The sequence below is a fragment of the Rutidosis leptorrhynchoides genome, chromosome 7 (genome assembly GCF_046630445.1).
Source record: "Rutidosis leptorrhynchoides isolate AG116_Rl617_1_P2 chromosome 7, CSIRO_AGI_Rlap_v1, whole genome shotgun sequence".
In the NCBI taxonomy this organism is placed as follows: Eukaryota; Viridiplantae; Streptophyta; class Magnoliopsida; order Asterales; family Asteraceae; genus Rutidosis; species Rutidosis leptorrhynchoides.
In genome coordinates this window covers 31,380,224-31,403,645 of record NC_092339.1, presented here as the reverse complement: position 1 = coordinate 31,403,645, position 23,422 = coordinate 31,380,224, and the positions used below count along the sequence as shown (strand labels likewise).

The 23,422-nt window shown below is 34.8% G+C and overlaps 3 protein-coding genes and 2 pseudogenes across 3 annotated transcripts; 4 read left to right on the top strand and 1 right to left on the bottom strand.

The window, feature by feature from the left end:
- The first annotated feature begins 8,119 nt into the window (after positions 1–8,119).
- Positions 8,120–9,416, top strand: LOC139858704 (putative F-box protein At3g20705). The gene has a single exon (XM_071847541.1). The coding sequence runs from the start codon at positions 8,120–8,122 to the stop codon at positions 9,281–9,283; it is 1,164 nt and encodes a 387-aa protein (XP_071703642.1). The 3' UTR covers positions 9,284–9,416.
- Positions 9,417–9,560: 144 nt separating this feature from the next.
- LOC139859079 (galactoside 2-alpha-L-fucosyltransferase-like) lies at positions 9,561–10,893 on the top strand (annotated as a pseudogene).
- Positions 10,894–11,512: 619 nt separating this feature from the next.
- Positions 11,513–13,188, top strand: LOC139859078 (galactoside 2-alpha-L-fucosyltransferase-like; annotated as a pseudogene).
- Positions 13,189–13,902: 714 nt separating this feature from the next.
- On the top strand, positions 13,903–15,606 carry LOC139859077 (galactoside 2-alpha-L-fucosyltransferase-like). Its single transcript, XM_071847894.1, has 2 exons — positions 13,903–14,038; positions 14,138–15,606. The coding sequence occupies exons 1-2, from the start codon at positions 13,903–13,905 to the stop codon at positions 15,556–15,558; spliced, it is 1,557 nt and encodes a 518-aa protein (XP_071703995.1). The 3' UTR covers positions 15,559–15,606.
- Positions 15,607–16,704: 1,098 nt separating this feature from the next.
- Positions 16,705–22,929, bottom strand: LOC139857181 (uncharacterized). Its single transcript, XM_071845914.1, has 19 exons — positions 22,842–22,929; positions 21,611–21,653; positions 21,429–21,506; positions 21,241–21,325; positions 21,076–21,155; positions 20,893–20,950; positions 20,614–20,724; positions 20,329–20,386; positions 19,748–19,844; positions 19,542–19,577; positions 19,232–19,368; positions 19,054–19,124; positions 18,910–18,963; positions 18,651–18,793; positions 18,386–18,535; positions 17,842–18,075; positions 17,684–17,743; positions 17,304–17,567; positions 16,705–17,117 (listed from the first exon to the last, which is right to left on the bottom strand). Exons 2-19 carry the CDS (start codon positions 21,617–21,619, stop codon positions 16,986–16,988), a joined length of 1,857 nt encoding a protein of 618 aa, XP_071702015.1. The 5' UTR covers positions 21,620–21,653; positions 22,842–22,929; the 3' UTR covers positions 16,705–16,985.
- Positions 22,930–23,422: the final 493 nt, after the last annotated feature.

Sequence of the window (23,422 nt, the reverse complement as noted above, 5' to 3'; positions counted from 1 at the left end):
TTCCCTTTAGTTGATACAATGTGGTGTGCCCCCTTTATAGTTTGTTATTCAGTATTTGAGTTAAATGCATTAAAAGATTCGGTTAAAGTCCTTAGCATGTTAAATTCCAATCAATATAAATCCATTGTTGTGTTTGATTGTTTAACTATCAAGTTTTTTTTTTAGAACGACAAATTTTTTTATTAAAAACAAACTCCCTAGTAAGGCACTAGAGGAAAATTACAAAGGTTTTAGAAGCCATAAATTCCAGTTTGAAATTAAATGACCCCTAAATTTAAGCCAGTTTAACGGATACAACCGGACTAAATCGAAAAGAATACAATGTTTCATCGAAGCATCATTAAAAACTTTACTATTCCGATAGCGCCAAATTACCCATAGTAGAGTAATGATAATTCCCAACAGGCAAAGTATCTCTTGCGCTAAACAAACTTTCCCTTCGAGCCAATTGACTACTTCGGACCAGGAGAGAAATAAAGGCATATCAGAATCGAGCCTGTTAGAATACAAGACAAAAAGAAAGTTACCTGTTTAAGAAAGTTGACTCAGGATCAGAAGGGATTAACCTTCATCATTTCCCGTTTTAGAGAAGTCACATGTCAACCAATACTGCCAAGATTAACAGCCACAAAACACTGCAGTTTTCCATTTATGTACAAAGGGATTCCAAAGTGTTTATTGGATCCTTCCTTTAGTAGAATTAGCTGTTAAACCCTTTAGTGTATATATTTACACTCTTTATTTGTAATAGAACAATTCAGATTGTATAAACAAAAAGATTATCAATACAACCGATCATTATTCTTATACTTTTCGATTTGAAACATGGTATCAGAGCTAAAGAAGTGTTGATCCTGGATCAAAACACTCTTTTTTGCTTCAATCATTTACCAGAATCTTAAGCTGCCATGTCTATGTTTGACGGCAACTCAAAATTAAAGAAGCAAGAGAGCTTCTTAAACAGAACTACCATGTCAAAACTTGACGGCAGTTCTGTTAATCAAAGTTTGAAATTTGTTCAATTAAAAGCCATGAAGAACAGTTACCTGGAGGCTCTTAGTCAACCGTCACCACCTGCTTGTATCAAATCAGAAACCATCACAAACCACCATCAACCACTAGAACAGCCAAGTTGTATACTTTGGTACATCTGGACACACCGTAATTCAATGCTTTAAACTAATTGGTTATCCCAAATGGTGGAACAACCGAAAATATGACAGAGTGGCGAACAAAGCAGCAACAACAGTAGCGGCGGCCGGCGGCAACCATACGGCTACCTGCAACGGCACCGCAAGAGGTAATTCTTTACCTTTAATTCCTTGTTCACTGAAAAAAACGACTGAATGGGTGAGGGTTAAACCCTCAAACCCTAATTTTGCAAATCCCTTTTATAAAACAATGAAAAAGGGAAAATCTAGAGAAAACCCTAGTTCATCGGTTCAATCATCAATTGAAGTAAAAAAGGAACACAATCAATCAGTTGTAGCAAAAATTCCTAATCGATTTCACTGCTTACAAACGATTAAAGAAGAAGGGTCAAACCCTAACTTTACATCTGATAAGCAAAAATCAACTAAAGATAAGCTACATACGACTGAGAAGATGAAAGAATTGATGAACAAATTGGTAATTAATACTCACAATATGAAAAAACCATCGTATGATTTATCTGGAGAATTAGGGTTAAGTGAAAAAAGCATCGAACAATCTGTTGTATCTATAGAAGATACATCACGTGATGTTTTTAAAAAGGGAACTGTTTAGTGAGAAATACAAGGCCCATAATCATGATATCATTAAACAAGCCCAAGAACCTTTTAACTTTGAAGGATTAAATGAGCCCAAGTCCAAGAATGAAAAATGGATTAATAAACAGTCCAAAAGTGACCAGCAAATTGGTCAGGCTCAAAGTCCATATTTTTTTGATAAAACTGAACAGTTTAAAAGATCAAACGTTTTAGAAAATAAAATATCTTATGGAAAAGTTAATGTTGTCACAAACAAAACAAAAAGTAAGGAATGGATTTTTGACTGCGGTGCCACTCACACCATGACCTTTGAAAAATCGGATTTTTGTTCCGAATCAAAACCTCGAGTTGATAAAATTCAAACGGCCAATGGAGGTATTGTACAAGTAGAAGGGGGTGGAAGAATTGAAATTACTCCGACTATTAAATTGTCTAATTGTTTATATATTCCAACCCTGTCTCATAAGCTTTTATCTGTCAGTCACGTTACAAAAGAATTAAACTGTTCCGTTTTATTACACCCTACTTTTTGTATCCTTCAAGATATTAGGACTGGGGTGATTATTGGGCGTGGTACCGAACGGAGTGGGTTGTACTATGTGAACGAAGTAACCCAACAAGGTACCGTGATGCTTGCTCACGGAACACCTACGAGGGAAGCTTGGTTATGGCATAGGAGGTTAGGTCACCCATCTGCCGGATACTTACACTCTTTATTTCCAAGTCTTTTTCCATCCAATGTTACTTTAAATTGTGAAATTTGTATTTTGGCTAAAAGTCACCGAAATACGTTTAAACCTAGTAACACTAGAAAAGAAGTTCCTTTTGCTTTAGTCCATTCTGATGTGTGGGGTCCTGCACCGGTTGTTGGAGGAAGAAATTTCCGGTACTTTGTCTTATTTATTGATGACTATTCACGCATGACCTAGATTTATTTTTTAACTCACAAGTCAGAAGTTTTTGAAAATTTTTCTCTTTTTTGTAAAATGATACAAACTCAATTTAACAAAAATATACAAATTTTAAGGTCCGATAATGGGGGTGAGTTGTCAATACATCAATGAAACAATTTTGTGAAGATAAAGGGATTATTCTAGGGGTGGTCAGTATTTGGTTTGAAACCGTTTAACCCGAACACCAAACCGAAACCAAACCGGAAAAAACTAGACCGAATTTGAAAAACGGTTTTCGGATCGAGTCAAAACCGAAACCGAATTTGAATTCGGTTTTTGGTTCGGTGTTCGGTTTTGAAAATTCTGAATTCGGTTTAACCGAAAACCAAATTCAAAACCAAATTCAAAATTTTTATATATTTAATTTGTATATTTATGTTTTAATGTCATTATAATTTAGGATCCAATCAATAAAATAGTTTCTCACCAATATGACGATTTGGTATCTCATATTATAATTATGTTACTCAAATTATTATGTTCTTCTTCTTCTTAATAATAGAAGCAGTAAATGTCATAATTAAGCTGTAAATATTAATAAATCATCGAATTCTTAATAATTTAATAGTATGTCATTGTTTTAGGTTGTAAATAACTAATACATTAGTAATGCCAAAATTAAACTACCATCGTTCTCAAAATTTTCATAATATTTGGTTTTAACCGAAAACCGAACCGAATCCGAATTCGAATTCGGTTTTCGGTTCGGTTCGGTTTCAACTTTGAATTCGGTTTTCGGTTCGGTTTTGTCCAAAAAAATTTCAAAACCGAATACACCGAATAAACCGAAAATCGAACCGATGAACACCCCTAGATTATTCACCAAACATCTTGTGCTCATACTCCCGAACAAAATGGAGTAGCCGAACGAAAAAATCGACTACTCTTAGAAATGACAAGAGCATTATTAATTGAATAGAAAGTTCCGAAAAGTTTTTGGCCCGAAGCTCTTGCTTCCGCTACCTACCTTATTAACCGTCTACCTACTAAAGTTTTGGGCACAAAAACCCCGAAAGATACTCTCTCTTAATTTCATACCCTTCCCACTTCATTTAGCATTGAACCTCGAATATTTGGGTGTACGGTCTTTGTTCACATTCCAAAAAATGAACGTACCAAACTAGATCCATGTGCGGAAAAATGTGTCATGGTGGGCTATGGAATTAACCAAAAGGGGTATCGGTGTTATAGTCCCAAAAGACGTCATGTTTTTACTACAATGAACTGTGACTTTGTCGAAACCGAGTATTTTTATGATACCCAACTCACGAGTGAGGGGGAGAAAAAAGATAATGACACTCTCAGTTGGATAACCTGGATACCTAAAACTGGTAACATTCAAACACCAACATCCAATTCCGATAATATTCAAATATACACACCAAATCCTGACCCCGAATCCTCGAATATTGATCCCGAATCACCAAATCCTGATCCCGAATCACCAAACCCTGATCCCGAATCACCAAATCCTGATCCCAAATCCTCGAATCTTGATCCCGAATCACCAAACCCTGGTCCCGAAACACCCAACATTGAACCAACTGAAATCTCCTCAAGTAATGAACAAAGAGAACAAAACAGTTCAACTTCCGCTGAAACCACACAAAGATACGTTCTACCACAAAGAGTCAACAGAGGAATACCACCAAAAAGATACTCTCCGGATAAAGAAGCTCAAAGGTCACGGTATCCTATGGCTAATATTGCACAAGGAAACCTATCCAATGAAGCACAAAAATTCAACTATGCTTTATATTCTGAAGAAATCCCAGCAAGTGTTGATCAAGCTATGAAATCTGAAAAATTGAGGAAGGCCATGGAAGAAGAAATGGAAGCACTCCAGAAAAGTGGCACATGGGAAAAATGTGCCATTCCTCAAGGAAAAAAACCAGTAGGAAATCGATGGGTGTTTACAATAAAATACAAACCAGATGGTACCATTGAAAGATACAAAGCCCGGCTAGTTGCCAAGGGATATACTCAAACATAGGGAATAGATTATTCCGAGACTTTCTCTCCAGTTGCGAAGATTGATACCATCAGGGTTCTTTTCTCAGTTGCTGCAAATGAAGAATGGCCACTTCACCAATTTGATGTGAAGAATGCATTTCTACATGGTGAATTAAAAGAAGAAGTCTATATGGAAGCTCCTCCAGGATTCTCTGGAAACTTCAAAAATGGGGAAGCTTGTCGACTTAAGAAATCTTTATATGGGTTAAAACCAAGGTTGCAAAAAACGTGAGACGGAGTCGAGACGGTCGGGTCCGAAAAAGGTCGAGACGTTCGAGACGGGGGTCGAGAAGGACGTTGACCAAAGTTGACTTTTAAATATATAAGTATAAAAATGCATATATGTATACATATTTTAAAGCTAAAAACTTTAATTAATTAATTTGTGCCCATAATTGCTATCATCGTTAATTTAATACAAAAAATTCAAACTAAAATACGATATATTTTACCAATTTTGCAGATTTTCTTTTTTTTCTAATTTTTGACCGACTTTGACCCGATTTTTTCAACTTTGACCCGAATTTTGACCGTTGACTGTCATATTAGACGGTTTTCTTCAAGACGGAACGGACTAGTCACCAAAACGTCGAGACGGGCGTCGAGACGGCCCGAGACGGGGTGTTTTGCAACAGTGGTTAAAACAATCCCCACGGGCTTGGTTTGGGAGATTTACTTTATTTATGAAAAAATATGATTTCAAACAAAGTAACTCGGATCATACTCTCTTTTTTAAACGAAAAGGAAATTTAATTACATGCTTAATCATTTATGTTGATGATATGATAATAACAGGAAATGATAAAGAGGAAATTTCTAACTTAAAAATGAACTTGTTTAAAGAATTTGAAATGAAAGACTTGGGCAGACTTAAATATTTTTTGGGGATTGAGGTGTTACGATCGCAACAGGGAATATTTATCTGTCAAAAGAAGTATGTTCTTGATTTTCTTGCAGAAACAGGTATGATTGATTGCAAACCAGCTGATACTCCAATGATTCCAAACCAGAAACTGTATATGGAAGATGATGCTGACCTTGCTGATAAAGGGCAATACCAAAGGATGGTGGGGAAACTCATCTATCTTGCTTACACTCGACCTGATATAGCACATGCAGTTGGAGTTATGAGTCAATTCATGCATCAACCACAGGTTCACCATATGGAAGCTGTAATGAGAATCATCAGATATTTGAAGAAAACAACGGATCATGGAGTTATTTTTAAGAGACATGGACACTTAAAGACTCAGATATATACAGATGCGAGCTGGGCTGGAGAAAAAGGGGATAGAAGATCTACATCTGGATTCTTCACACTTGTCGGAGGAAATCTAGTTGCATGGAAGAGTAAGAAACAAAAGGTTGTATCACTCTCAAGTGCCGAGTCAGAATTTAGAGGAATAGCAAAAGGAGTAGTTGAAGCCTTATGGATCAAGAAGTTGTTGACAGAGATTGGCTTTCCACCAGAAGAACCTATCCAAATTATTTGCGATAATAAAGCAGCAATCGCTATCTCGGAAAATCCAGTTCAACATGATCGAACAAAACATGTTGAAGTGGATAGACATTTTATCAGAGAAAAGTTGGATGCAGAGATAATTTCTTTACCATATATAAGATCAGAAGACCAACTGGCCGACATCCTCACCAAATCAGTCAACGGAAGACTCTTCAGCGAAGTTCTCGGCAAGTTGAATATTGGAAACCCCACTGTTCAACTTGAGGGGGAGTGTTAGAATACAAGACAAAAAGAAAGTTACCTGTTTAAGAAAGTTGACTCAGGATCAGAAGGGATTGACCTTCATCATTTCCCGGTTTAGAGAAGTCACATGTCAACCAATACTGCCAAGATTAACAGCCACAAAACACTGCAGTTTTCCATTTATGTACAAAGGGATTCCAAAGTGTTTATTGGATCCTTCCTTTAGTAGAATTAGCTGTTAAACCCTTTAGTGTATATATTTACACTCTGTATTTGTAATAGAACAATTCAGATTGTATAAACAAAAAGATTATCAATACAACCGATCATTATTCTTATACTTTTCGATTTGAAACAGAGCCAACCTCTAACCAAGCTCCATAAACTATAAGCTCACGAACACGCAAAAAATAAATCAGTCATTGTAGTTAAATCATGTGTGAAGAACAACAAATGTTTATTTATTTATTTATTTATTTATTTATTTATTTATTTATTTATTTATATATTATTTTTGCAATTTTCGGTGAAGGAAGTGGTTCACAGGAATTATATCACATGCAAAATGTAAAATGTTGCCTCAGTAGATATGAATCACCAATGTATAGAAAAGCATTGTTAAACTTTCATCTTATCTCATTTAAAAATTATGTCAATATGAGGAGCTTCACAAACGATTTGGGCCACACACAGAATCCTAAAACCATTAGAATACTAGAGTCTGGTCACTCGACTGATAATGATCATGAACCCTCAAACAATAAATAAATAAGTAGCCTTAGTTTACATCTTTGGTCGATTCAACATAAGGGTTCTTACATTGTGCTTGATAATGCCCCTTTTAATTATATTTCCAACAAGTGAGTTCCTTCGGTAAGATATAAGATAATACAATAATTATTAAAAAAAAAGTTGTCTAACAACAGTTTTTGAGGTTGTCGTTAAAGAGCAAAAAGGTATTGTACATTTTAGTAATCACTAGCTAGTTTAATGTCAACGTGTAACTTTGAGTACAATAATTTCATGAACATTAATGACACTACTTAGACCATCGATCATTAAAAAAACCAAAGTAAAAGATAATAATTTTAATAATGGGTAAGGGTAATTAGTGATCTTTTTCCAAAAAAAACTTAAACTTTATACCATGAACTTTCGACATGATTAGGCGAGTTTCCAACATCCGAGTCCTCCTCATCACGAAGAGAAAAAGAGTCAATGCATCATGTACCAAACCTGACACCCTTCTTCTTCAACCGACCCGTATCAACCACGACCTTATTGAGACCCAAACCCAGACTAGGCACCGAATTATTCCTCGCAAGTCCAAAAGAAGGTCTCGGCCCATGAGAAAACTTCAGCCCATCAAGGGCACTAGGCTCAATGTTCATGTCACTAATCAAAACAGCAATTTTAAGGGGCCCATTCACACCAACCAATGGCTCATCATTAAACCCAACAGCCGGCCCATCAACAATGAGATGAACTGGCCCACCATTAGGCGGCGTACAGGCCTAGAAATTTCCAGCCCAATATCTATCACTTTAGGCCCAGAAACAGTAGACTTCAATCCAACAGCTCCAAAAATAGGACCCAAACCAAAACCAGGAGGAAACCCCATTTCTTCATCGTCATCTACACTCCATTTAGCTCAACTAACACTCGATCAGAAACCCTAAATCTGTCTAATAATTTCAATGTTGAAAGAGCTGCCAGAAGACGTAATCATCCATATACTATCACGTGTTCCTACTAGACACATTCTACGTTTCAAATCCGTTTGCAAATCATGGTACGCCCTTTTTCAAAACCCTAATTTTATCTCCAAACATTTCAAAAATCAATCCGCCATTTCAGATCCATCTTTCCTTTTTACACCTGAAAAAACCAAAACCCCAATTTCCACATCCGATCATACCGTTGGTTTAATCTTATCTGATTATTCTTACAAGTCAATCAAAATCCCAATCAAAATCGACGTTTCTAAATCGTTATATGTTTGCGGGAGCTGTAACGGGCTAATTCGTTTGAGTATTTTGCCGCTTGGTTCGATTATTTTGTTATGGAATCCTTCTACTAGGGTTTTTAAAGACTTACCTATTTCGCATGTTGATCACCCTCGAGCTGATCATCCATTAAAGGTTTGTTTAGGTTTTGGATTTGATGATGTTGTAAAGGACTACAAGGTGTTGAGGATTTTGCAGTATCATAGACAGTTGAAGCAAGTTGAGATATACTCGTTGAGTACAAATTCATGGAAGGAGATTAAGACTAGTATTAATTTTATAATCCATGAGTCGGCATGTAGTGTGTTTTTGAATGGGAAGTTTTATTGGCATGCCGTTTCGTTTTTGGGTGATCATAACATGATCACGACATTGATTCTGTGTTTTGATCTTCACGAGGAGGTGTTTAATTGCATAATGCGACCTCAGTTTGAATTTACTGGATGTATTGAAAATAATTGGAAAGCTTCTTGGCAGGTTGTAGCAATGAATGAATCACTAGCGGCGATCGGTTGGTTAGGTATTGGGTCTAGGACGATGTTTGAGGTGTGGGTGATGAAAGAATATGGAGGGGTTTCGTCGTGGACGAAATTTACGTCATTTGATCTTCAAAGTAATGTTACTAGAGCATTGGGGTGTGGATTAAAAGGTGAGATTTTGTTGATGAATGATAATAGACAACTGGTTGTGTATGATCCAGATTTACAAAGGGGTAGCAATTTGGGGAATTATGGGGTTGCTTTCTCGTCTCAGGTGTTTAATCATGTCGGAAGCTTAATATCAATCGATGGTTGGAAGGTTGCCACTAGGACTAATTTATCGTCTATTGTTCCTGACGCTTTCTTTGTTCGATAGACGGACTTGACAATTGAGTAATGCTCTCTATGCTAATCTCTAAATGTTTCTTTTTCAGTTAATTAGAAAACTTACCCTATTTATGTTGTTGAAATTACTTGGTACTCAATATCTTGTTTATGACTGTTAGAAATATCCCTAGTTAGTTAGTTGGTTATCTTGTTCAAAAGAATGACATGCATTTGTTTGTAAGTTAAACTAAACTAATGGAACATTATTTAACAAGTAAAGTTTCTCATAATGCCTCTTGTTGTGACTTACTTTTACAAATTGAAATATGTCTGCTTCTAGAAAGAGTACTAATCCGTTTCAGCTGCAGAGACAAGTGGTATCTTCACAAATTAATCTATTGTTGAGAATCAAATCTAATGGAAAAAACTTTTTTCGATTCATCATACAATACGATTAACGCGTCACTGCTGGAGGACAGAATGGTGGGTAACAAACTAGGCTCTGGGAATCTTCTGTTGTCTATATAATAATAATAAAACCTTCGACCACTTATATTTTGATAATAGCTCTAAATAAATAATTTCACATAAAATTGTTTTGAGAACCTGATGAGGCTGGCACAAAGCATTTACGCCTCCCACAGGTATATACAATTTTGAAACTAGATTCGAGCCACTCGATTGTAAATATCTTGTACGAATAGCCTCTGATGGACTAGGAAACAGAATCCTGAGCCTAGCATCAGCTTTTCTTTATGCTCTTGTCACAAATCGTGTCCTTTTAGTCTTTGACGATAAAGATGATACATCTGATCTTTTGTATGAACCTTTTCCCCAAACATGGATTCTACCACAAGATGTTTCTTGGGTAATGATTAACGTTTGTTTTGTGATCAAGATCAAAGCTTTCTTCAAAATGTTTGTTGGGTAATCGTGAAATCACATTTTTATTACATCCCGTCTTTGTTCTTGATATTATCGTTTGAACAAGAATTAGCAAATCTCTTTCCAAAAAAAGATAAACTTTTTTCACTTTATCGGTGGGTATTTGTTCTTACCTTCAAATTCTTTTTGGGATCTTATAACCAGATACTACAATGCATACTTAGCGAAATCAGATGAAAAAATTGGTATCCAAGTCAGAACCTTTGATCCTAGATTTGCAGCTCTTTTCAATAAAATTGCTAAATTTACATCGGATCGGGCTATACCAGATACTGTAGACGCTTAAGCTCTATATATCTCAAATACGAGATATGTACACGGAACATTCGGCTATAGATCATGATATGATTGAGTGTTCTAACCGAGTTTTGAAGGAACTCAGAAATTTGATAACAAGATGCATGATAGAAAAGCATGGGCTGAAATGTACTTACCGAGCTTGACCGATAAGCTGATAACGAGTCCCTGGTCAACCTTTGGTTATGTGGCTCAAGGTCTTAGAGGATTAAGACCATGGATCTTAAACATGTCATACAATGAAATGATGACAAATCCTACTTTACTCGAGCCTTATCAATGGAACCTTGCTTTCATTTTCCTCCCTCTAATGGCCGTCATGAGAGACCTATGGTTGATACTGGACAATTGGCTCCTCATGTTACGCATTGTGAGGATATGGAAAGGGGTCTCAAACTAGTTGACCCAAAGCCTTAGTTATGCCCCTTTTAATGAGTTGATACTATACTATGTAATGTGCCCCCCCTTTTGAGACTGTTACTCATATCCCTGAGTTAAATGCATTAAAAGGTTCGGTTAAAGTCTTTAGTATGTTAAATTCCAATCAATTTAAATCCATGGTTGTGTTTGTGTGTTAGTATCAAGTAGCTGTTTAAACTATGATTCGCTTACTTCTAAATAATTGTGCAACTATTTTCAAACTATAAAGTAGCTGTTTATATATTATGATGCATTGATTTTTTCTAATCTGCAAATGAGTTGTTCAAACACTATGCCACAATTGTTTATAACTATGATTACTTATTTTAAAAAATATCACCTTAGAGATCTTAGCCCTTGATTACTCTTTCCCCTTGATCTAATGGCTTAAACTCACTTTCCTCATATTTCACATGTTCCTAATGATCCTATCCTTGTCTTTACATTACAAAAAAGTGTGAAGCTATGGAACCTTTTAAGGATAGGCAATGAAAAACATGTGTCTAGAATGTGGATCCTATGATTAATAACTATTAATATTATCTTTTGAGGGATCTCAAGCTAATTTGAGATGTATAAACATTAAATTATCATAATATCTTACTGATGTAAAGAAATGATGAGGAATTTGGTTGGAGTTTCTGTCTTTTGTTTCATCATCAGCTGTTTAGTCTTCATCATTTCTAGATATTCAACTCCACACATTCATGATTCTTTAAGACCTCCAATAGGTACCTTAATTCACTTGACTTTTTGTTATACTCAAATTAGTCATTGTAGTTAAATCATGTATGAAGAAAAACAAATGTTTATTTATTCATTTTTTATTCTTCATTTTCAGTAAAGGAAGACGGTTCGCAGGAATTATATCACATGCAAAATGAAAAATCTTGCCTCAGTAGGTATGAATCACCAATGTATAGAAAAGGATTGTTACATAAACCTTCATCTTATCTCATTTCAAAAATTACGTCAATATGAAGCGCTTCATAAACGATGTGGGCCACACACAGAATCTTACAACCGAACCATTAGAAAACTGAAGTCTGGTCACTCGACTGATAATGATCATGAACCATCGGACTGTAAATATCTCGTGCGAATAGGGCTTGATGGTTTAGGAAACAGAATCCTGAGCCTAGCATCAGCTTTTCTTTACGCACTTGTCACAAATCGAGTCCTTTTAGTCTTTGACGATAAAAGTGATACATTTGATCTCTTTTTTTGAACCTTTTCCTGAAACAACATGGTTTTTACCTCAAGATTTTCCTATAAAAAATCAGCTTCGAACCTTAAATAAGATGTTACCAGAGAGTTATGGTAACATTTTGAAGCGTTCAGGTAATTCATCGTCATCTTTTGTGTATCTTACATCTGATTCTTGGCTATGGCGATAATGATCAACATTTCTTTTGTGATCAAGATCAAATCTTTCTTCAAAATGTTTCTTGGGTAATTGTGAAATCACATTTTTATTACATCCCGTCTTTTTTCTTGATAAAATCATTCGAACAAGAATTAGCAAATCTCTTTCCAGATTAAGATAAAGTTTTCCACTTTATCGGTAGGTACTTGTTCTTACCCTCAAATTTTGTTTGGGATCTTATAACCAGATACTACGATGCGTACTTAGCAAAATCAGATGAAACAATTGGCATCCAAGTCAGAACCTTTGAGCCAAGATTTGCGGCTCATTTCTATAACGCTAAATTCACATCAGACCAGGCTGTACCAGATACAGTTGTGGCTTGTTTATTAGACAATAACCTAATCCCGAAAATAGACACAAACGAATCATTTACTATATCAAAAGGAAAAGGAAAGTCGATAGCTGTTTTAGTAACATCATTAAAGTCGAAATATTATGAGAAAATACGAGATATGTACTGGGAACATTCGACAGTAGATCGCAATGTGATTGGAGTGTACCAACCAAGTTTTGAAGGGAATCAGAATTTTAAAAACAAGCTGCATGATAGAAAAGCATGGGCTGAAATGTACTTACTTAGCTTGACCGATAAGCTGATAACGAGTTCCTGGTCAACCTTTGGTTATGTGGCTCATGGTCTTGGAGGATTAAGACCATGGATCTTAAACATGCCGAACAATGAAACAATGGCGAATCCCGCTTGTACGCGAGCCGTTTCGATGGAACCTTGCTTCCATTTTCCACCCTCTAATGGATGTAAAGATAAATTTAAAGTTGATGTTGGACAATTAGCTCCTGGTGTTGGTCATTGTGAGGATATGAAAAGGGGTCTCAAACTAGTTGTGACCCAAAGGCTTAGTTAGTTATGCTAAAAATTAGTGTTTTAATTACTATAAATAAAATTAATTAAAGTGAGCTGATCATATTTCTTGTAATAGTCTATGAGTTGGTCTTTATGAGAATTAACAATGTTCAGTTAAATAATGGTAAGTTGATTATTGTCATCATTTTCTTCTTAGGATTATTGGATTGATGGACCAAAATGATTTAAGCTATATACAAATATAAATGCAACATATAAAATTGTACATTTTATTGCCAAGTTGAGTTATTATTATTATTATTATTTAAATTTAGGAATTTTGCTAACAACAGCCTCACAGTGTGCTTTAAAGGGTTGTAAATAAGGGTTAACATTGACTTTTATAAGGCGGTTACAGAATTGTACAAGTATTTTGTGCATGTTAACGATACAAGCTGTTGTTAGTAAAATACTTATGTTAGTTGTGATTAAATATTTAAATATCAATATTAATCAAAAAGTTTTTGGTCAAGCCATTACCTATGTATATTTTCATTCTAACGTACGTTATGACTGTTGAACTTTTTTAAGGATACGCAATCTTGATAGCTTTCAATAAAATAAATATAAATATTTTCTTGGGAACTCAAATTATGTATATGACTTTAGGACGAATTGAATTCGTCTGTTGACTTGTTGATGGCTTTAAAAACTAACTATATATTATCTTCCCTTGTTTTTTATTTTTTCATTAAAAGGTTGTAATCTAAAGAAAATGATGAATTTGGGTAGAGTTTTTATTCTTTGTTTCATCATTTGTTTAATCTTGATCACTTCTCAACTTTCAACTGAACCCAAATTATGTGGGTTCATTGGCTATAAGAATGATGATCCTTTTAGTCCTCCAACAGGTAAAATTATTCATTTTCGGATCTTTATATATATATATATTTTTTTTGTATTACTTGAATTATGAACGGAAAAATATGTTTTTTTTTTTCGAGTTTCAGTAAAGAAAGACGGTTTGCAGGAACTACAAACCATCAAGCACAATGACAGATCTTGCATCAGTAGGTATGAGTCACCAATGTATCGAAAACAATCGATACACAAGCCATCATCTTATCTCATTTCAAGATTACGTCAATACGAAGCACTTCACAAACGATGCGGGCCATACACTGAATCATACAACCGAACGATTAAAAAACTAGAGTCTGGTCAATCGATCGATGATGATCATGAACCATCAGATTGTAAATATCTCGTACGAATAGCCTCTGATGGACTAGGAAACAGAATTTTAAGCCTAGCATCCGCTTTTCTTTACGCTCTTATCACAAATCGAGTCCTTTTAGTCTATGACAATAAAGGTGATACATGTGATCTCTTTTGTGAACCTTTTCCTGAAACAACATGGTTTCTTCCGTACGATTTTCCCATAAGAAATCGTCTTCAAAGATTAAACACAAATATCCCAGAACATTATGGCAACATGTTGAAGAATTCATCTTCATCTTTTGTGTATCTTCATCTCTTTCATGGATATCAGAATAATGGTAGACATTTCTTTTGTGATCAAGGTCAAAACTTTCTTCAAAATGTGACTTGGGTTTTCGTAAGATCACATTTTTATTACATCCCATCTCTGTTCTTGATCGAATCATTCGATCAAGAACTAGCAAACCTGTTTCCAGAAAAAGATAAAGTTTTTCACTTTATAAGCCGGTACTTGTTTTTACCCTCGAATCCTGTTTGGGATCTTATAACCAGATACTATCAAGCTTATCTTGCAAAATCCGATGAAAAAATCGGCGTCCAAGTTCGAGTCTTTGATCCAGATATCGCGTCTCGTTACTATAATGCTAAATTCACATCTGATCAAGCTGTACCAGATACAGTAGTCACTTGTTTATTAGACAACAACCTGCTTCCGAAAATCGACACAAACGAATCTTTAACCATCTTAAAAGAAAAAGGGAAATCGATCGCTGTTTTAATGACATCATTAAGTCCTAGATACTTTCAAAAAATTAGAGATATGTATTGGGAACATTCGAGTGTAACCCGCGATGTGATTGGTGTATTTCAAGCAAGTTTTGAAGGGAATCAGAATTTTAATGACAAGATGCATGATCGAAAAGCGTGGGCGGAAATGTACTTACTGAGTTTGACCGATAAATTGATAACAAGTCCCTGGTCAACTTTTGGTTATGTGGCTCAAGGTCTTGCAGGATTAAGACCATATATCTTACATATGCCCAACAATGTAACAATGTCGAATCCGGCTTGTACTCGAGCCGTGTCGATGGAGCCGTGTTTTCATTCTCCACCCATTGGTGGCTGCAATAAAGATAGATCCAAGTTTCCTCATGTTAGCCAGTGTGATGACCTGAAAACGGGTCTCAAATTAGTTGACCCGAACGCTTAGTTAAGCAACTTTTGATCTCATCAAACTTACATTGTCATCGAGACAATGTACGGCCAAGATTTACTTCAAGAAAATGCAGAGTGGATATATTAAGATGATTGTCTATAATTTTTTTTAGTTAAACATGTAACGATGTGTATGTCCAATAAGAGCTCTTAGATTCAAAACTCATCAATTTAGTTTATGGTAGTATCTATTAGCTCGAGTTGTGATCGAATAGCTCGAATAAGTATGTAACAGTCGGTATTACTTAAGCCACAAATGACTTCATAATTGGTACTACTAATTTGCAGCATAATCGGCTACTTTTGACTTTTGACTTTTGAATTTTGGATTTTAGAATTAAGATTCACGAATTAAAGATCACTTTTGACTTTTCGAATACACATAGTTAGGTAGTTTACAACTTCAAAGATAACACGTAACAAGAAAGGCAGTAACCACGTTAGAAATACAATAAAAAACACACACCTTGAGCACTTGCAATATCTTAAACATTAATGCCAATTTGAAACTGAAGGTGCAAGAGCCAACCATTGCATTTATCAAAGATGTTATATAAGAAAAGATGTTAGGAGACAAAGACAAAATCATATCATGAACAAATTCCAGAATAAACCATCTCACCCAATATGTGGTCTAAATGTTAGGATAATGTAAAAGTGAAGATATTTTTTACAAGATTATTTAATGTTTTGTGAACAAGATGCATCAGTAGCTTTCATAGCTCAGTTGGTTAGAGCACCCGTAGCGGGTGGTCTTGAGTTTGACTCTCAATGAAAGCATTTTTATCAAATTTTTGTATTTTACAACCAAGGTACACAGGGATCAAAACTGTAAATTAGCTATATATAGGTTTTTTTTTTTTTTTGTTATACTCCAGTCCTTGGACTTTTAGGTGATTGGTTACATGCTCAGTGGTTCTAGCTGATTAGCATATGGCAATTAAAAGACACACAGCTACATGGCTATATTTATCTCGTTTATGTTCATATTTTGATTTTTGAATCCAATGTTCGGTAACAATTAAAGAAGCTAATAAAATCCGGTATAGCAAGTCAAATAAGGTTTTTTTTAATAAAGGAAACCAGCGTAGTTCACATTCTATTACTCGTACTTTATAAGACGTTTTGAGACTCTAACAGGTGGACAAGAAAAAACTGTTCATTTTATAGATAAAAATACGACAAGAAGTTCAGAACGGAAAATCATGATGATTACAATTTTCAAAATCTGAAAAAGGTTCAGGATACTTGAACTTAACAAATGTTCCAGTATTCGTATTGATCATATACGTGTTACCTAACTAGAGACCGCTTGTAGAACATGCATCTTTGGAACTAAAAGCTGAGCGGTTGTTAGATGTAAATCATGTTGTGTACGTGTGAGCAGCTAAACTTCTTTTGTTTGTTCTTTTGAGCTGAATGTTACTCAGAATCGGAATCTGTGAATGGCATCTGGAAAGCATTTGGTGGTGGCACGTCAGTCATCGAAGGAGGTACGTCCTGGCTTGTTTGGACCTTTGGACGTCGCCTTCTCAATTTTGGCCTGTCCTCACCCTGTTGTATTAAAGCAGGTCAATTTAGGGTTCATAGATAATGGGTGAAACACAAATAATAGTAAAAGGTCAAAAGTCAAAAGGTCAACCCAACATTTTTCATTTTTTGATCCATTACCCAACGTCCCCCTACCCCCTAATTTTCCACCTACTAATCAAGAATAAAAGGAGCTTCATATAAATTCACCTCAACATTTGGTTGGCTTGAATTGTGAGTTCGGGGGTTCGGTTTAACAGACTGATTTCTTCGCAGATAGATAAAGCCAAATGACATTAATGCCCCCAAAAGCAACATCGGACCAAGCCTTGGATCACTCGTAAGATCGTTGATTGTTTGTGGGATGGTTCCGATCTTCTGTTTTATTCCCCGGCCTGAAGAAATTATTTGATCCCGACCTTTTGACCAAATAGGATCTGCATCCTCAGGTACAAGCTCAGGAGTTGATGTTCTCTGCATCAAGTATAATATTATATATTATATTAATTAATTAATTAATATAAATTTCTAGCAAAAAAAAAGTAAAGAAAAAAAAAAAAAAAAAAACTTTTTTATAGAATGAAACTTACATGAAATGGGAGATCTCGGGAGTCACCATCTCGGACAGTTTCCGATATCCATTTTATTATCTAAAACAAAGTTACATTTTCAAGGATTCACTAGATTAATATTTTTATATAATTTTTTTATAGTACAAATAAATAAATTCATGGAGAGATGTTCAAACCTGTGGAGTTTCCTCTAAACCTTTGTATAGTGCAACCAGTTGGGACGTGGGGTCCACCTCTCGGGAAGCAATTGTAGCAAACATGTTCATAGGATTTTCCTCAACTTTCTTATTGACTTCCGTATCGTTCCTCTTGTAACGGATAAGAAATAATCGGGGGACATCAGTTATATCCTGCCTAGGTCCACATGTATCATGGCTATCCGCCCCATTTACATAAAATAAACAAAACCGCTGTAAAAAACAAAAGAAACCTGTAAATTAAATAATGGTCTTATATATAAATAAAATAAGAAAACATTACGCGGTTGGTCCCTGTGGTTTACCTCAGATTACATGGGTGGTCCCTGTATTTTTTTTGACGTGGTTGGTCACTGTGGTTTGCACAAGTTACGCGGGACAGGGACCACCGCCATAATTTGTGCAAACCACAGCGACCAACCACAACAAAAAAAAGTACAGGGACCACCCACGTAATCTGAGGTAAACCATAGGGACCAACCGCTTAATGTTTTTCATTAATTAAAGCAAAAGTTTGTCTGACCTTTTGTGCTTCACCATCAACCCAAACAAACGTCAGCCTATTTTCCTTCCAAGCAACTGCTGCTGACGTGGCGGTTTCGCGATCTAGTTGATCTGCATCTCCATCTCCATCTTCAGTATCTGATAGTATATCTTGGACCCTGCGCATGGTCTTTAACAATATATAAAAATTAATTAATTAGCTAAACTGGAAAGTGTACTTCATTTTTTGATGAAACAAATAATGTCTATTGTTATATAAATAAAGCTAACAAAAAATTACATACTTCACGCATTTTATGGAGTTCGGCGCTCTGTCTTCCCACAAGAACAGCACAGTACCAAACTGTGGTATCATTACCGGCACGTGAATGGCCTTTGGGATCGCAACCTAGTTCCATCGATGTACGACTTCGTAATTGAGGAAGCACTGAAACGCAATGATAAAATAATGAAATTGGTTTATGATATTTTAAAAATTCGATGCAATTATGACGAGAAAAATATGATGTGGACATTATTTAACAAGAAATATGTTTTCCTTACCTTGATGTTTATTCTGTTCCATAATATCAACAAGCTGTGTATTGTTTATTAAACCTAAAAAACAGTAAATGTTGACTTTAATATTTTTATGCTGAAAAAAATGTAATTTGTAATAAAACTGAAAAAAAAAGGGAAGTTACATGCCATGGTACACTACAGGTTTGACACCAGGATCTCTCAGAATAACAACTGCAGGTGCTTCTTCAACTCCAAACCTGTTTCCAGTTAAACAAAATGGAAATTAGTGAAAATTGTAGACTTTACTTGATAGAATGAATTATATGATCATAAAATATACAAGAGAAATGGAATAAGAAATTACGTGTTTGACCAAAAGACTGATTCCTCTTCTCTCCAAACTGTGAGTGCGAATGAGGCGTAAGGCCAATAAGTTTTAGCAACTTGACGCACGAACGGGGTAGCACGCTGTCCTGTTTTTGAAACGAAAATAACTTTGACCTATCACAGTAACAAGTAAAATGTTAAGGAAGAACATAATAGCTAACAGAATTAAGGCTCAAGCATTAGGCATTCACTCGAGATAATTTAAGTTCTAAAATACAAATTGCAAGCTGCAAAGAAGAACTCAAGCTTTAAAATGTTTCGGGATTAAGAGACATAGCAATATTCACCTTATGCCGGCTGGCTTTTCCCAAAAAACTTTGTCCCTGTAAATCGTAATTAGATCTCTATCATTAGGCAAGAATGAGTAACGAAGATACCACTACCAGTACCGAATAAAATTTAGAACCACGATTTTATTTAATATAATATTTATATAAATAAATATAACATTCCATCAGAAGATATAACTAAATGAAAAGTTTAGAGGTGATACCAAAGACTCCTTAGAGTAGTAAGAAATACGGGGCAAGCTTAGTATACTTGTTGAAAACCAATCAGTAACAGCATCAACAGATAACTCTCCAGTGTACCTACGACGACAGTGCAATAGTATAAATCAGAAAAAAGTTACTATTAGATAATTATGTATGATTCAGGGGGTGTTTGGCTTAGCGATTGGAAGATGATTATTTAATTATTACATTTTCAAATCATAAATAACTGATTTATAGTGTTTGGCAAATTGAATTGAACTTTAAAATCATTAATTGCGAACGTGAAAATGACAAAGCATGTCACTTACTTATTGGCAGCAAGACGTGATTATTAGATATCTTCTTTCCTTTTCCGCCTATTTTTCTTCCTAAATGTTTGTTAATTTTTCAAATAATCTGATTTACCAAACACTTTGATCATTAGACCATTGTGTTATCAAATAGCATACTCAAATCCAAACACCACTAATGTATAATAATGATCTAAAACCATAATCAGTTTTCAAAACATAAATCCAAACACCCCCTTAATATCACAATAAATACCCACTGCGCAAAAAAATAAACAAAAAAAACTTACCTAACAATGCAATCAGAAGTTTTACATCCAGGGGGGAAAGCCAGAAGATAAGGAAGACCTGAATCACAGTTATATTCAGGCAACAACTCATGACAAGCCAGACAAAAAAAAATTTACTTATTTTTTATTCAGATATGTATCATTCTTGAACATCATCGATATACATACTAAGGAATTACTGAAGATATTTAATAATTTATAGTGGACTTATGTATATCTCCATATCAAGAAATACATATATTATAAAACCTATATCAGTTTATATGTGCAAAAAAATCAACCAACCATTTCGAAAGAAAGGAGCTCCAGTATATCTCTTCTCAGATAAGTATGTTGCAAGCTTAAGATTGCTTATATTAATCATCCCAGTATTTGCTATACCTTCCAATAAACTAGCTGCATATTTTAAGGAAAATCACATGTAACAAGCCAAAAGTTCCAAAGAAGGATAATTTTATAAGATAACAAGATATGAAAAGTAACATATTTCAGATATATATTTGTTGACAATATTTATAAGCTATAATACTAATAGAAAGAAGCAATTTTAACATAATTCTATACCGATTCTTTTCCATTGACTGAAAAATTCAGCACAGCGGCTGCTCCCATCTGAAAAAATCTAAAACAAAAATTAAAGAAAAAGTAAGTAACGCTAAAAATGAGCAGAACTTTATGAAAAATATAATTTGGTTATGTGATGGTAGATAAAATATATTCAGATTTATTTAATACAATTATTCAAACCTGAACAAGCAATGTGTTGCTGTTTTGTAGTTTGGAAACAAAATTCTCTGATGAAATGACGTCAAAAGCCTGATCTGATTCTGCAATAAATATAACAAATAAATGGCACTAACTCAATATAGTATAACCCAAAAACGAAAATTTAGGACGGGAAATTTCACGAACCAAATGAAGTGGGCTCCAGCAATGGAAGACTAATATCAGAGAACTCTGCAGTAGAGTATTTTTCCTTTACACTTTCAAAAACATGCTGCAACGAACCAATCATTCTTAGGCATGCAACTATGACGAATATCACTAACAGAAAAAAAAAAAAAAAAATATATATATATATGACGGAGCTTAAAACTCACTTGATGTTCATCAATGCCAAAGATATCATAATCCCTTTTCCATATGGGATTGGTCAAAAGTTCATAAGCGTACTGAATCTGCAATGCGAGCAAAATTGATGGTCAACTTAATGTCAAGAAATAATAAGTATGAAAAATAAAAATAAAATGATGAACTTAAAGGAACCAAGAATTACACGAACCTTTATCATGTCAAGAGTTGAATAAGGTCCACTCTTTGTTTTCCTGCAATGTAAAGTTTGTTTACATTGGAACAATGTTAGTGATATTCTTAGGTAGAAAAAACACTAATACATTTACAGGCACATAAGCATATTCATTGCTTATTCCTATAAATCGGAAACTTATTTTACTAGGAATGATAAGTCGATAAAATGAGGGGTATCCGGCATTTAGCATAGTGGTTTTGGCCATCTATTTGAGATAATTATGTGGAAATCATGGGTTCTAATCCCACTTTACACTCTTCCACATTCAAAAAAAGGCGGAAAAAATATATTTTTGATTAGGAAGTATCCCATTATTACTTATATCTACTTGTGCATCAGAAATAACATCTAGACTCTTAGAACATGAAAGGCCCCGTGTATCTATCATATATCGAAAATTAAGTTTATTTGGCATGGCATAGAACAGTCAACAAAATCAACAACAGAGCAAAGCTTATAAATTTTTGCAAAATTTTTGTGATTTTGTGATAAAGAGATGCAACTATCTGTTTGATATAAATCCAGTTTGAACACGACAGGCTCAATGTGGTGTCATTTTGTCTTCAAAGTTCGGCCATAAGTATGAAAAAGAATCCCCTTCGCCTTTTTCTTTTAGCAATAATGAATGTTTCGATTACATACACGTGCAAGATGCATCTCAACGGACACGTTGCACGTCAAACAGAACCAAGACCGATAAATCTTGAATTGGATTATAAGCAGATAATGTGTTGGTTAAATACGCATAAATTGCCAACAAAGGTAACCAAAGATCCCAAATTCAACAATGTTAGGTACCAAATATTTTCTGGCTCATAGAGCGAAATTTCAATTTTCAAAAGCATCAACAAAAAAAAGATGTATATCAAAACTGAAAACATATAGGGGCCCTAAATGGTCACAAAAACATTGTCAAAACCGAGCTCTCACACCTAAAGCGACTACTCAGCTACTCTGCACACTAAAAGGAGATATACTCGCATTACTGGGTCAAATATGTTAGTTGCTTAGTTTCCAACTTAAAATATTGATGGCAATCAAATTCAATGTTTTACATTAAACTTCTATTAACAATTAATTCAACTGTCTACAAGTCTACAACTAACTACAGTACTGTAAGAATATTCATTAAAAACACAAATATATATTCATATTCAATACATATAAAACTATAACAAAAAATCAAGAACAGAATTATATTCACCAATTAGTATATATCTGCTGGTATGCTTCATTCACTTCTTCAATTGAACTATAAATTTTAATCCCTAAGGCTGCAATTCAAACAAATAAAATGAATTAAGTAATAATAATATAAAATTAACAACAGATAACAGTTAATTAGGTGATTAGCAACAGACCGTCGTAATGAGACGGAGGAAAAGAACGAGGAATTGCTACGAGCTGGAAGAACATGGCGGCGATGAATAGGATCGCCGGTAACCAATACGCCATGATTATCGCTGCCGGCGAGGATTCCGACTTCGGTTTTAGATTCTCTGACCGAGTCGCCATGAGAAACAGATCAGCAAAGGAGTTGAACTTGGAGTGTTTTAGACTTTTAGTTATCCAAGTAGATTCTGTTTTTTGCTTTATAATATTTTTTGGGTTATTATACGGCTTCTCTCCATTTTTTTATGCTATCTTTTTTAAAATTTTACCATCAGCATCTCTCCGTCTAAATTCTGCTAAAGCTATATTAACTCTTGACACGTGCGTTGCATGTGAAGGCGTCAGTTCTTCATCTTAATTTAAAGCTTGCTCTTGTTTTTCTCAAAATTACAA